Source organism: Nannospalax galili, unplaced genomic scaffold (genome assembly GCF_000622305.1).
Source record: "Nannospalax galili isolate Female #2095 unplaced genomic scaffold, S.galili_v1.0 scaffold45, whole genome shotgun sequence".
NCBI classification, from domain to species: Eukaryota; Metazoa; Chordata; class Mammalia; order Rodentia; family Spalacidae; genus Nannospalax; species Nannospalax galili.
The window spans coordinates 3127654-3140749 of NW_008355775.1; the positions used below are offsets into that span (position 1 = coordinate 3127654).

The window sequence follows — 13096 nt, forward strand, 5'->3', positions numbered from 1 at the left end:
GATAACAAGGGGTTCTTCGGTGGAGCTGCACAGGAAAAGAGCCTAATCGAAATTTTTATCCTTTGACCAACATCTCTTGAATCTCTTAGAGTCCCTAGTACTTGGAAATTACTATGCCAGTCTCAGCCACTAGTAACTCTTTAAGCTTCCACACATAAGTGAAGTCATCACTGGGGGACACTTTTGTAGTTTGTTTTTTTTTTCTTCTCACTGATAAAAATAATTTATAGGCAGACTCAGAAGGAAACTCAAAGGCATTTTATTGGAGTTTGAGAGAAAAGACAGGGCAGGCAAGTTGAAGATCTTAGCAGCTGCTCAGAGATGGGAGAGGGAAAGCTCAATAGTGGAATTCTATGATCAGCTGCATGGGAACAGAAAGTCACTAAGAGACAGGGTGAGGCTGGGCATGGTGGCACATGCCTTTAAACCCAACACTTGGGAAGCAGAGGCAGATGGATCTCTTGTGAGAGTGAGGCCAGCCCAATCTACATAGTGAGTTCCAGGCTACAGGGAGACCCTGTCTCAAAAAGACAAAAACAAAACAGAGAACGCAATGCAAGCAAGATAAAGCTGGCCCATGCCTAGAAAAAGGAGATGAAAAACACGTCGTGCTTTTGAGTTACAACTCGAAAAGTGTGCAGGCTTAGTATTGAGGGTCTTAAAGTAACTGTAGAGTAAGAGATTCATCATATTTAAGCCCATCTCTAATTAAATGAACAGTTATTTCTCCCATTTTCTTATGCCTTCAGGTGTAACCTGTTACTGTCTACCTTCTGGTTTCAGGCTGGCTTCTTCAGGTTGCAAAACAGGATTTTCTTCTTATTCCAAGCTTCTGGCATTGTCTGAGCAAGGTGCTTGTTTGATCACATCAAAAAGATATTGTCAATCACTGACCAAGCCATTGTAAAGGGGGCTACTGACTATCAACCATGTATTTGTGTTAGAGGATGTCATGTTGGTTTTCATACATCTCAGATCTCAACACAGGAAGCACCTGTTATCTACATCATCATGTCATCTGACCAAAGGAAGCTGAGGAAGGCATCCCAAGTGGTGTGGAGAAAGCAGCTAGCAAAAGGCTCTTTTATCCCTTCTCCTGTTTATCATTCCCTAAGATCATGCAGTATTTATCTTTCTATGTTCTCACTCCAAGCCATGTCTTCAGTATCTGTTTACGTACGACTTTGCTGAACTAATGTTCACCTACCCACTTCACATCTCTGGATGTCAAACTTATCCAAAGCAGAACTCTTAATTTCCCCTCTAAAATCTGCTCTTCCAAACCAGATGTGTGGTTCATGCCTGTTAATTTCGGTATTCAGGAAACTGAGGCAGGAGGAGCAGTTCAAGGCCAGCCTGCACTATGATGACACACCCTGTCTCAACAAAACAAAAAATTGAGCAGCTGAAAACTTGCTCCTTTAGCATTTCTCACTTAATAAATAACACAGTTACTAGGGTCAAAAATCAAAGAGACGTAATTAATTCCAAATCCTCAGAAAATCCTCTTGACGCTACCATAAAACAGTAAAACTAATCCAGTTACTTATCACCTTCACACCTTTTAAAATTATACTTTCCTAAATGGTCCTAAGGGTTCATCTGTTTTTGTCTCCTCATAAGAGTCAGAGCAATCTCAGGAAAAGAAAAAAAAAAAATCCTATTTAGGTACTCCCCTGCAATCTATAATGATACTCAGTCACCAGAAGTTTTTTTGAAGGCTTTACCACGGCGAACAAGTTCTGCGTCTTCGTGGAACACTTAGGTCTCCAGAGCCACTCTGCTTACTTTACTACTCATCTTCCAGTTCTTACTGAGAACCATCCTTTCTGGAAGGCTCTATCCTAGACTTGATAGGTTCTCAGTTCAAATGTAACCTCCAGTGATGCCTTCTTAACTGAAGCCACTCTATGCCCTACTACTGATACTTTTTCTCTATATAACTTCGCTATATATTTTTATTTTTATATTTATAGTTTGTTCCTTTATATGTAGAATACAAAGTTTACAAGAGCAGAAACCGGCATTCTGTTGACTGCTATATCCCCAGTGAATGGAGAAGACGCTTAAATTTTTGTTTTTGAGTGACTCAACATCCCCCCAAAACTGTCATATTTACTTCACTTTACAAGAGAAACTCAGGTTGTAGTTACTCTAAGTAAAAGAATCACAGTAAATAGCAGCTCTATGGTTAAAGTCAATGTCTGGATGCTTATTTTTTTTATTATTACTTTTAAATTGTATGTCTATGTATCTGTGGAGTTGTGCAAGTGATTATTTCATTTTATTACTTTTTTTAAAAAAATTATGTGTGCACATGAGTGCAGTGTTGGAGTTTCAGGCTTCACAGCACACACTGGTGCTGGGAATCGAACTTGAGTCCTTTGGAAGAACAATGAAGGCTCTTAGCCTTTGAAAACGCCAGTCTCTGCTTTCTAAGTGCTGGAGTTAAAAGCGTACACCATGCCAGGAGCTAGGGCAGGATTCTAAACCTACTTCTGACAACCGCCTTTCAGTGACGCCCAAGCCCAGCCAGCCCGCCTCCACGAGCGAGCTCCGCTAGGCCCGCCTCCACAGCGGTGCCCAGAGAGCCTGCGCCACGAGTGGATTCGCTCAAAGAATTCTGGGATTGGTAGTCCATATTTCTCTATGCCTGCCATTCGCCTGAAAAGGAAATAATAATGTAAATGAGGTAGCATTTTTTATTTTATGCGAATTAACTAAGATTCAGATTGTGACTCAGGAAACTGAGGCCACTGCGTGGTTTCCCAACGAAGCACGCACCTCGGTTCAGGCTCCCCTCAGACGGCCGCGCGGGGTCCTCGACTGGGCGGGGCTTCTCGCGGTGGCTTGTGGGTCCTTCCTGGAGCGCGTCTCTCTTTCTCTCGGTCCGGGGCGCCGGCAACATGGGTGAGTTGTGCTGGGCCGGCGGAGGGGCCGCGGGCGGGACCTGGAACCTGGGGCATGGGGCCCGGGAGCCGTAGGGCGGATGGGGTGGAGCGCGGAGCAGGCCTGTACGGGGACAGAAGCCGGGTGGGAGAGCCGGGCTCGCAGTCGCCGCGGGCGGGTCCATGCGGCCTGTAGGCCGCTTTCCCGAGGAGACCGAGTTGCCCCCGAGCCTTGCCCTGGCTTCTTATCTGTGCGAAAACGTCTTCCCAGAGTGCCTGTATCGTTTTCCAATGTTAGTTGGCTAAAGAATTTCGAGATCAGTTGGCCTTATGGGCCAAGGAAAAGCACAGGATTGTCTGGGGTAAAGGTTTCATCCAGGTGAGCCTAGAGTGTTAGCTCACGAGTTCACAAATTAGCGGCGCAATCACAGTGGTATTTTACTTTCCAGGCAAGTGCCGTGGTCTGCGTACTGCCAGGAAGCTCCGTAGTCACCGACGGGACCAGAAATGGCATGATAAACAGTACAAGAAAGCCCATTTGGGCACAGCCCTTAAAGCCAACCCCTTTGGAGGTGCTTCGCATGCCAAGGGAATCGTGCTGGAAAAAGTGTAAGTGCAAGACTGCTGCTTAAAGTGTTAACTGTGTTGAGAAGGAAGTCTGAAAACGAGATTGTGAAACCACGTTGGTTTGGGTTTTCAAGGGGCAAGAATAGAGAGCACCCTTGTTCTTGTATGTCAGAATTGGTACTTAGGGATTAGATAATGTTTTTCATTTCAGCATTGGTCTCAAGGAGTGGGAGAAGACGATCGAAAAATAAGGTGCATTTCTGTTGGGAACAGTTAGAAGTAAATGGTACCTCACCAATTGGGCTGTTTGTGCTTTTTTTTTTTTCCCCCGACTTAAGAAAAGAATGGCTGGGATTATACAGCTGGGATTGGGCCATGTATGTCCCAGAGTTTGGTTGGTTTTAGCTTTTCAAAATGGTGACTTTGTGTGGTTATTGCTAAACTTAGTGGTAGAGTTAAAATTTGAATCCAGGCTTGCTAACTTAATTCCTCAATTTTTTGGATGTGTGCGACTTCAAAGGAAATTCTCTCCCATTTTCCTAATGAGACAGACTGAAGGAAGGCTTGGTTAAAAATCATAGGATTTAATGGATTTAAGACAATTTGAATTGAAAGAGTAGGAGCTATTTGAGTAGTTTACTGCTTATTGTTTGTGTCCCCTTTTAAAAAGCTAGCTCACTGTTCTGTGTTGATGTTTCAGAGGTGTTGAAGCTAAACAGCCAAATTCGGCTATCAGGAAGTGTGTCAGGGTCCAGCTCATCAAGAATGGCAAGAAAATCACAGCCTTTGTGCCCAATGATGGTTGCCTGAACTTCATTGAGGTAAGGGTCTCAAGTTAAAAAGTAGCTTCTTTCTGGTAGGTAGCTTTTCCCATGTGTTTTAATCTTGACAAATTTCCTTAAATTAGTGACTGAGCATGTTTTTGATTGCCGCTATAACCAGAAGTAAACTTTTTACTTTATTTCAGGAAAATGATGAAGTTCTGGTTGCTGGATTTGGTCGGAAAGGTCATGCAGTTGGTGATATTCCTGGAGTCCGCTTTAAGGTTGTTAAAGTAGCCAATGTGTCTCTTTTGGCCCTGTACAAAGGCAAGAAGGAAAGACCAAGATCCTAAATGTTGATGATGGAAACACAATAGTAATAAATTTCGTATGACAACATTTTGTATCTTACTACCTCCTACAATCTCTACAAATAGCATCGGTGGGGTTTACCAGTTTTCGGAGATGAGAATAGCAATTTTAGCATGTTGTGTAGGTGAGACTTGTATCCTATGACAGCATCTTCCACTCTGGAGTAAAGAAAGTTAATAGTCTGGGATGAACAGTATGCTTATTTTTTTTACTTTTTAAAGATTTTTACATGTATGTGTGTAGGTGCTTGCAGCGGCCAGAAGAGGGCATTGGATCCCCTGAAGCTAATGAAAGGCAGTGTGAGCTGCCCTATATGGGTTCTGGGAACTGAACTTGGGTCCTCTGGGAAAAGTAGCAAGGGCTCTTAACCACTGAGTTAGTTCTCCAGCCACAATATACAATGTTTTACAGGAGCATTGGATTTTTTTTTTAATTAAATGTTTTATGAGTGTGTGTTTTACCTGCTTGTAAACAGGTATATCCATGTGCAATGCCCATGGAGGCTAGAAGAGGGCATCAAATCCCCTATCGAGTTTTTACAAAGATCATGATCTGTGTGCTGTAATTCTTTTACTGGGTTTAAAGCAGGAAGATGAGAATGGCACAGGTGGAGGAGAGCATGCACAAGGCCAGGGGTTAGGCCTCAGCAATAAAAATATAGCACAGGACTGTCCCCAGTACTTGGGAGGTGGAAGCAGGAGTGCTTTGAGTTGTACAAGCACAACAGGCTAGATTGTGAAACTCAGATATAGCAGTAGAGTAGTTAGATGCAGGTTAAAGCATAGAAGGTTTAGACAAGCGAGAGTGAATACCTGGTATGATTGTAGTCTCTGGAAAATTTTAAGACCTGAGAGCCACTTACGGGGACTGGGCAGGGCCCAGCTGGTAGAGTGCTTTTGCAACCCTGAGGACCAGAGTTCAGAACCCCTGCCTGGCTAAATGAGAGCAGTGTAAAAAGCACCTGATGTTAACTTTGGTCTTCCACACAAGCTTGCACGTCTGGATACCTGTGCACCCATGTACATTTGAATGTGTACGCGTATATAAAATGTTAATTTGCTCTGATCAAAGCCTAGTGTAGGCTGTGTTTAGGATCTATGGATATTTTGGGGTTATTTCTAGTACTGGAGCCTCCTGTTCCTCTCCTTCCCTGCCTATTAATAATACTGGTTGCATTGACCCAAACATTAATCTCTCAGGTACCTCTGTTAATCTGTTCTGTTAGGTACCTCCTGATCACAAGGTGCTCTGTTGTCTCAGATGGAGTGTATCTCTGTCAAAAATGTTTAATTGTACAAGGGTAGAAAGGGTCTGTCGATTTCATATAGTGCTTCCTAGCAGGTGGTTGAGCTATTCCTGACAGCTGGTCTGGTGCTTTGTCCCTTGAACCTTAACTCATCCTACCCTGCCAGTTGGGGACAGAGGACTTAGAATCTTACCCCATCAGAAGCAGGTCCTGCCAAGGACGGCAGCCCAGCAGACTACACAGTAAGACATGGCCTCTGGCTGCCCTTTGTATAAGCCGTGGGGACTAGCAGAAGAGGGTGGTCCTTGGGCCAGGGAAAGCATTTTTGCCTGTGTCCCCTTTAAAGTTTCAATGAACCTGTAAAGTACACTTGAAGTGTTGACACCATAAGACAGCATCTTGGTCTTTTTTTTATTCAGTCTTTTTGAGACGGTTTTGTAACCCCAGCTGGCCTGGAACTCACTATGTAGACCAGGCTGGCCTCAAATGCACAGAGATCCACCTGCTTCTGCCTCCTAAGTCCTGGGACTAAAGGTGTGCACATGGCTCTTCAGACAGCATCTTAACAGATGGAGTTGTCTTTGTTCCCAGACTCCATTTTAACTCACTTCACAGTCTCACAATACAGTGGCTACCAGACCCATAAATCCACCATGGGCACCTCAAATTCAAGTGTGGAGATCTTAGTTCTACATGTCCCTCTACCTTGTAACCAAGGTACCTTCATTCACATACCCAGCATTAATTTTGTTCCTCTTAACATGCTACCATGCTGTGTGTGACTGGGCAAGAGCAAATCTAAAGTGAAAGGAATGTATTCAACTTTGGTACAAATGAAGTTTCAGCAACTTTCTTTGTCCATGTAGAAAAGTTAATTCTGTGACAAAGTGAAGGAATTGGAATAGCTAAAACAAGGTTGAAAACTAATACAGATGGAGCAGTAGCAAAACTTGATTTCAATAGGAGAGATACAGATTAATGAAATAGGGTAGAACGTATGCAGGCACAAGTAGGCTGAGTTTTTAAAAACTAATTTGGTGAAGTAAGGATACTCAGTGAATGGCAAGGGCTTCTGTTAACAAAACAGCAAAAAGCGCTAAGCCTCACACCTTACATAGAAATTAACTCAAAATGGATGCTGTATCTTGACTGTGAAAGTATAAAAATTAAACAGGGCTGGGCATGGTGGCGCATGCCAGTGCAGAAGGCAGAGGATATCAAGATGGTCTTTTCTAAATAGTCCCAGTCAGGCCAGAGTGACATGTCTCCAAGGAGAGAAAAAGAAATTCATAACCTACACTAAGTAGAGTTCTTAGACATTTTTCCAAAAGCATGTTTGATAAAAGGGGATATATTGCTCATCAAAATTTAAAAGCTCTTTGAAGACTCTAAGATGAAAAGACAAGAAACTGATGAAGTATTTTCAAATCACATAACCAAAGGACTTGTACCTACTCTGAAAATCAAAAGTAAAACAAGTCTGTTCTGAGCAAATTAACATCCCTTTTCAAGAGCGATGGCAAATGAACACATGGGGAGAACATGGTTACTATGAGAAAAGGCACATAATGTCCCTATGAATTATCAGTGCATGCCTATCGGAATTGCTGAAATTAAAAATAAAATACCTAGGGGCTGAGATGCAGCTCAGTTGGAGTGCTTACCCAGCATGTACAAAGCCCTGCGTTCTAACCCTAGCACTTTGTAAGCCTGGTGTGGCAGCACATGTTGGAATTTGGGAGGTAGAAATTGAGATGTCCACATTCATCCTTGACTATACAGTGTAGTAAGGTCGAGGACAGCCTGGAATACATGCGACCCCATCTAAAACAAAAAGTGAGAATGTAGCACACTTCAATCTTCCATGTGGTGGTGGTGAGAGAGTTTAGTAGTTTCTTAGGAAATTAAACAGGTAGTATATGTCCCAGCCACTGCACTCCTGAGTACTTACATAAATGAAAATACATGCCCATATTCTAGAACCTGTGCACAAATACTTACGGTAGCTTTCTTTGTGACAGCCAAGAACTGAAATAAAGCTGCCAAGATTACCAACTCACCTTCCTTTAGGATTTCTTTTTCTTTAAAATTCTAATAAAATTGTAAAAGCTTTAAAAAAAAATGAAATAAATGGCATCTTACTTAGCCATAAAAAGTTGTTGAGGCTGCATAATGGCTCAGGGATTAAGAGTGTGTAGTGCTTCTGCAGAGGACGTGAGTTTGATTCCCAGCACCCATTCTGAGTGGCTGGCAGCTGCCTGTGACTCAGGTCTGGAGGATCTGATACCCTCTTCTGGCCTCTCTGGGTACTGCACTCATTGTACACAAACCCACACAGATACTACAAATAATTTTTAAAAATTATTGTTCTAAGCAAGAGCTTCTATAAACCTAAGAGTACAGACAGCCAGTTTCATAAGGTTATATTCTGTGTAGTATTGTTTCTATAACACTATTGAAATGACAAGTTTACAGCAATGGAGTCAGGATTGGTGGCCAACATGGCCCCCACAGGGAATTTCCTCTGTGTCTTGACTGCTGGGGTCAGTATGATGGAGTGTCACAAAAAAGGCAAATGCATATGAAAATTGATAAGTTATAGGTCAGGTCTACAGTTTATAATGTAGCAGTGTCAGTAGTCTGTTTTTAAAAATATACTCTGGTTAGGAAAGGTACTTTGGAAAACTGGGTGAGGAATAAACTCTTTGCAAATTATTGTGAATCCTAAATTATATGTTTTATATATATATATATATATATATATATAGTGAATGAGTAATTAATTTTGCCCATTATTTTAACTGTTAGGTCTGTTTGCCTAGCGATGGCCAAACAAATCAGAAACTGTTCAGAGCAGAAAGAACCTTAACCTTATGCAGTTCAAAGGATCCTGAACCAAAGCAATGTTAGAATCCCCTATGAGGCTTCTTACAGTTCGGATACCTTCAGTCTTTTGGTAAACAATTTTTAGGCTGTTCCATGGAAAAGCTTTTATTTGTTTGTTTACTTAAAATCTGCAGAAGCTCCAAGGTAACCATTTGACTTTCTCCACTTGTGGGAACCATTTTGTGTGTGTGTGTGTGTGTGTGTGTGTGTGTGTGTTTGCGTGTGTTTGCTTGTTCTGAGGCAGTCTCTTTTTCCTACCTTCATTTCCCAGTACTGGGATTATAGGTCTGCATGGCCCCTAACACCTGGTACCTAGTCCATTCTTGATTTGGAAACTTGGGGTATCACTGTACATGGTCTTGCTCAGAAACAGTTACTCTTGTTTTCTCATCTCATAAATTGGAAGCCCATAGAACATGGTGGGTCTGAACATTTTAAAAATAATTTTCTCAGGGGCTGCAGAGATGTTTCAGCAGTTAAGAGCACTGGCTGCTCTTGCAGAAGACCCAGGTTCCACCCCCAGCACCCACATGGCAGCTAACAACCATCCATAACTCCAGTTCTGGGGTATCTGATGCTTGCTTCTGAACGTCACAGGCATTGAACAACAGGAGTGCACTTAAATACATGGAAGCAATACACTCATACACATAAAAATATTAAAAATAGTTTGCTCGGGGCTGCTCTTGCAGAGGACCCAGGTTTGATTCCTAGCAACCACATGGTGGTTAACAATTGTCTGTAACTCCAGTTCCAGGGGATCTGACGCCTTCTGACCTCCACAGGCATTGCACTGCATGGGTGCACTTACACACACATGCGGGCAATACATTCATACACATTAAAAATAAAATACTAAAAAATAATTTGCTCAAGCAATTGCATAGCTAACATCAGAACAATTATTGATCCTCTAAAGAAATGGTTACTGTGGGAAATCGCCCCGTTGAAAAACATTGTGCACTGCCTTACGAGTAGTGATTTAGCCAGCTCAGGCCTTGCCCCACGCAGGGTATTTGGTAAGTTTCTGTTTTGTATCTTGTGAGGGGAAGACTAATGGTATAACATAATTAGTAAAATGTTCATGTGTTTATATGAAAATATTGAAACGTGTTCTGAAAAAAATCCTATTAATATAGTGCTTTAGATATAGATGACTTTTTTAATAGAGCTGAAATAGAATTCTAATTAGACACATAAATGAATGTCTATCTTTGTACAAATTAAATTCCTGTATTTTGTTCTGAGAAAATGTGTAGTTGCAGGATTTGGCCACTGTGGACCATATTTCTAGAATCACTTTGAAGGTTGTCTTACATAGATACATTTCTTTATGACCTTACATGAAGTCAAAGTCAAGAAAAAGACCAAGATATAATAATAAATTATCAAAAAACTCACTGACATCTATTTACATAATCTTTTTTTTGGTCTTTTTGAGACAGGGTCTCCCTGTAGCCCCAGCTGGCTTGAACTCGCTTATGTAGACGAGGCTGGCCTTAAACTCACAGAGATCCGCCTGCCTCTGCCTCCCGAGTGTTGGGACTAAAGGCACACACCACCACCCGGCTCTATTTATATAATCTTTAACCTATAAATTGTTTAAATATATTACTCAAGCATTAACTCCCATGCTTTGACACTGTAGTTGGGGATTGTCTTCAACAGCTGTACTGAGCATTTTACTTTCTGGTGCAAGCCCTGTATTTGCTGGATAGCTTTAGTGTCAACTTGACACACCTGGGTTGAGGGAGCCTCAACTGGGGAATTTCTTCCATAGGACTGGCCTGTGGCCATGTCTGTGGGGCACCTTCTTGATTGTTGAGTGATGTGGGAGGGCCCAGCCCACCTTGGGGGGTGCCACTCCTGGGCAGGTGGGCCTGTGTTGCATAAGAAAGCAGGCTGAGCAGGGGCCAGGGAGCAAGTCGGTAAGTTCAGCGAGAATTCACTTCACTTCTTGGTCTGCAAATAGCCTGCCAAAAGGAGCCCACGCCTCCGTACCCTGCTCGTGAGCCCAGTGACTGCTGACAGACTGTGTGGCATGGACCAATCAGAAAATGATACGCTGACTAAAGGGACTTGGGGATGGAGAAAAAGGAAATATAAGGCCTGCCCCCTCCTGCATTAAACGAACCTGCAGCATCTCGCCTAGTGCTTGCTTCTACCCGACTCCCAGAGTCTATGTGTTGTGACTCCATGCCTCTTGCCCCCCCAATTGTCAGGGGACCCAATCCAGGTTAGGTTCTTCACAGCTGGCCTGAAGAGAACCCACAACACCTGGCGCCTGAACAGGGACTCCTGCCCACGGTGTTGGCAACACCCAGAACCTCGGTTCGTTCGGTAAATAGGCCCCTGGATTTGTCTGTTTTTTTCGGCTGCTCAAGGGTAAGTGAATAGCCCCCTCCTCTGTCCCCTCCACCCTGTCTGTTGTCTTTATTGTTGGACTAGTTTGTTAGATCAGGGAGGCACACTCTGCCACGTGGTCCCAAAGCCCACATCGGCACCTCCCTGCCAGTGCCAGCCAGCCAAGACGGACAGTACCTAAAAGGGGGAGTGAGGATTGAAAGAAAAAACAAGAGACAGAAAAGATACTTGGGAGGGCTGTCAGTAGAGACTGCAGCCCTGGTTTATTTTAGCTCCGCCTTTTTATACAGAACATCAGAGATCCTAACTCAATTTCAACAGCTATCTTTCCCACCTGTATCTGAGGGTCAAGGAGTGGTCAAATACTTGTTTTGAGCTCCACCATATAAACACATTCCTCCTGAAGCTGGTGCCAGAACAAGGTTCTCGAGCCCCCCCCATTGGCCACACCCCCAACTTTGGTTCTTTTGGTGAGTAGGCCCTGGGTTTTGTCTGTCCATTTGGCTGCTCAAGGGTGAGCGAGTGGCCCCCTCCTCTGTCCCCTGTACCCTGTTTGTCATATTTGTTGTTAAATCAGGAAGGCACACTCCACCACGTGGTCCCAAAACCCACGTCAGCACCTTTTCTTTCTTGGCTCGTCCTGGTGAGCTCACATAAGGACTGATCCACACCGAACTCAGAGCCCAGGCTTTGGGGCATTCTGTTGCCTGTCCTGGAGACACCATGTGAGCATATGGCTGGAGGTGTCATGGCCTCCAGAAGTCCCTCACTGAGCACAAGACATTTGGCTCTGATACACCTTTAAATGTTGGGGCGGTTTACATCCTAGTGGCTCACAGTGCTTCTTTGTTTCCTTTGTGCCCTCTTGGTAGTCACCCTCGTCTTCTACTTTTGTGGTGAATTCCCTTCGCGAGACCCTCCCACAATGGGCAATTTACCACCACAATGCAGGGAACCACAAACGGCAGCACTCAAGGTGCTCCTTAAAACCAGAGGGTTGAAAGTGAAGCCAAAAGATATCGAACACTTTTGGGATGAAGCCACTAATTTAGCTCCATGGGTCTCCCCTGAAAAGATGTGGAACCCTGACATGTGGATGTGGGTCCTCTTCTTGGCCCGAAAAAGGGAGGTCAGGACAGGGATCACTCCCCCCACATTGTTCATACCGATCCTCCTAGCCATCATTGCTAGCCTTAAATCCTCCTCCCCTGAGGAAGTCATCTCCGCCCACAACAAACACTGCCGGGAGCAATCTAGTGTAGATCTGACTATTACCTAGTCCCAGGACCTCCCAGAGCCCCCGGACCCGGAGGTGGATGCAGCCTCTGCACCCACTTCCAATAAGGAAGGAGCTCCTTTGCCTATATCTCAGGATATTCTCCTAGAGCTACCATGCCAAGAAATTCCCCCACCCCATTACCCGTGGAAGGAGTTACTATCTCCGCCCCCAGTAACCATCCCACCCCTTCCCCTGCTAACGTGCCCCTCCCTCCTAGACTGCCCTCCTTAAAGCCTCACCCACCTTTGTCCGCGTTTACCGTTAATGTTGGCCCCCGATGCGGCACAGCGTCCATGGCTGCCCACCCCACTTGCTGACCTCGTTCTTATCCACAAGGCAGCTGAGCAATCAGGCCCTGACTTTCCATATTTCGAACAGGTTCTTCGCCAGTGGTCCTTACATTTACAAACCCACTATGATTGGTATAGCTTACTAAAGGCAGTCTTAGAACCCTCAGTCTTTCTAAACTGGCACGCAGCCTATGACGATTAGGCTGAAAGCCAGGCACGCCTAAATCTCCAATATGGCCTCAACTTTACATTGGACATGCTTACAGGACATGGACAATATACTGACCCCATCTCCAAGTCTACTATTGGCCTCCATGCCTATTTTCAACAAGTTTCTGACTTGGCCTTTAAGGCCCTTAAATGTTGCTCCCCGCCCCCCGTGACCCACAAGTCTTTTTCCGTAATTTGATTCAACAGTCAGGGGAGTCCTTCATGGACTTCCT

General features: G+C 44.0%; 1 protein-coding gene across 1 annotated transcript; it reads left to right on the top strand.

Moving 5' to 3' along the window:
- The first annotated feature begins 2755 nt into the window (after positions 1 to 2755).
- Positions 2756 to 4615, top strand: Rps23 (ribosomal protein S23). The gene is made up of 4 exons (XM_008853297.3): positions 2756 to 2910; positions 3338 to 3497; positions 4156 to 4276; positions 4423 to 4615. Exons 1-4 carry the CDS (start codon positions 2907 to 2909, stop codon positions 4567 to 4569), a joined length of 432 nt encoding a protein of 143 aa, XP_008851519.1. The 5' UTR covers positions 2756 to 2906; the 3' UTR covers positions 4570 to 4615.
- The last annotated feature ends 8481 nt before the right edge of the window (positions 4616 to 13096 follow it).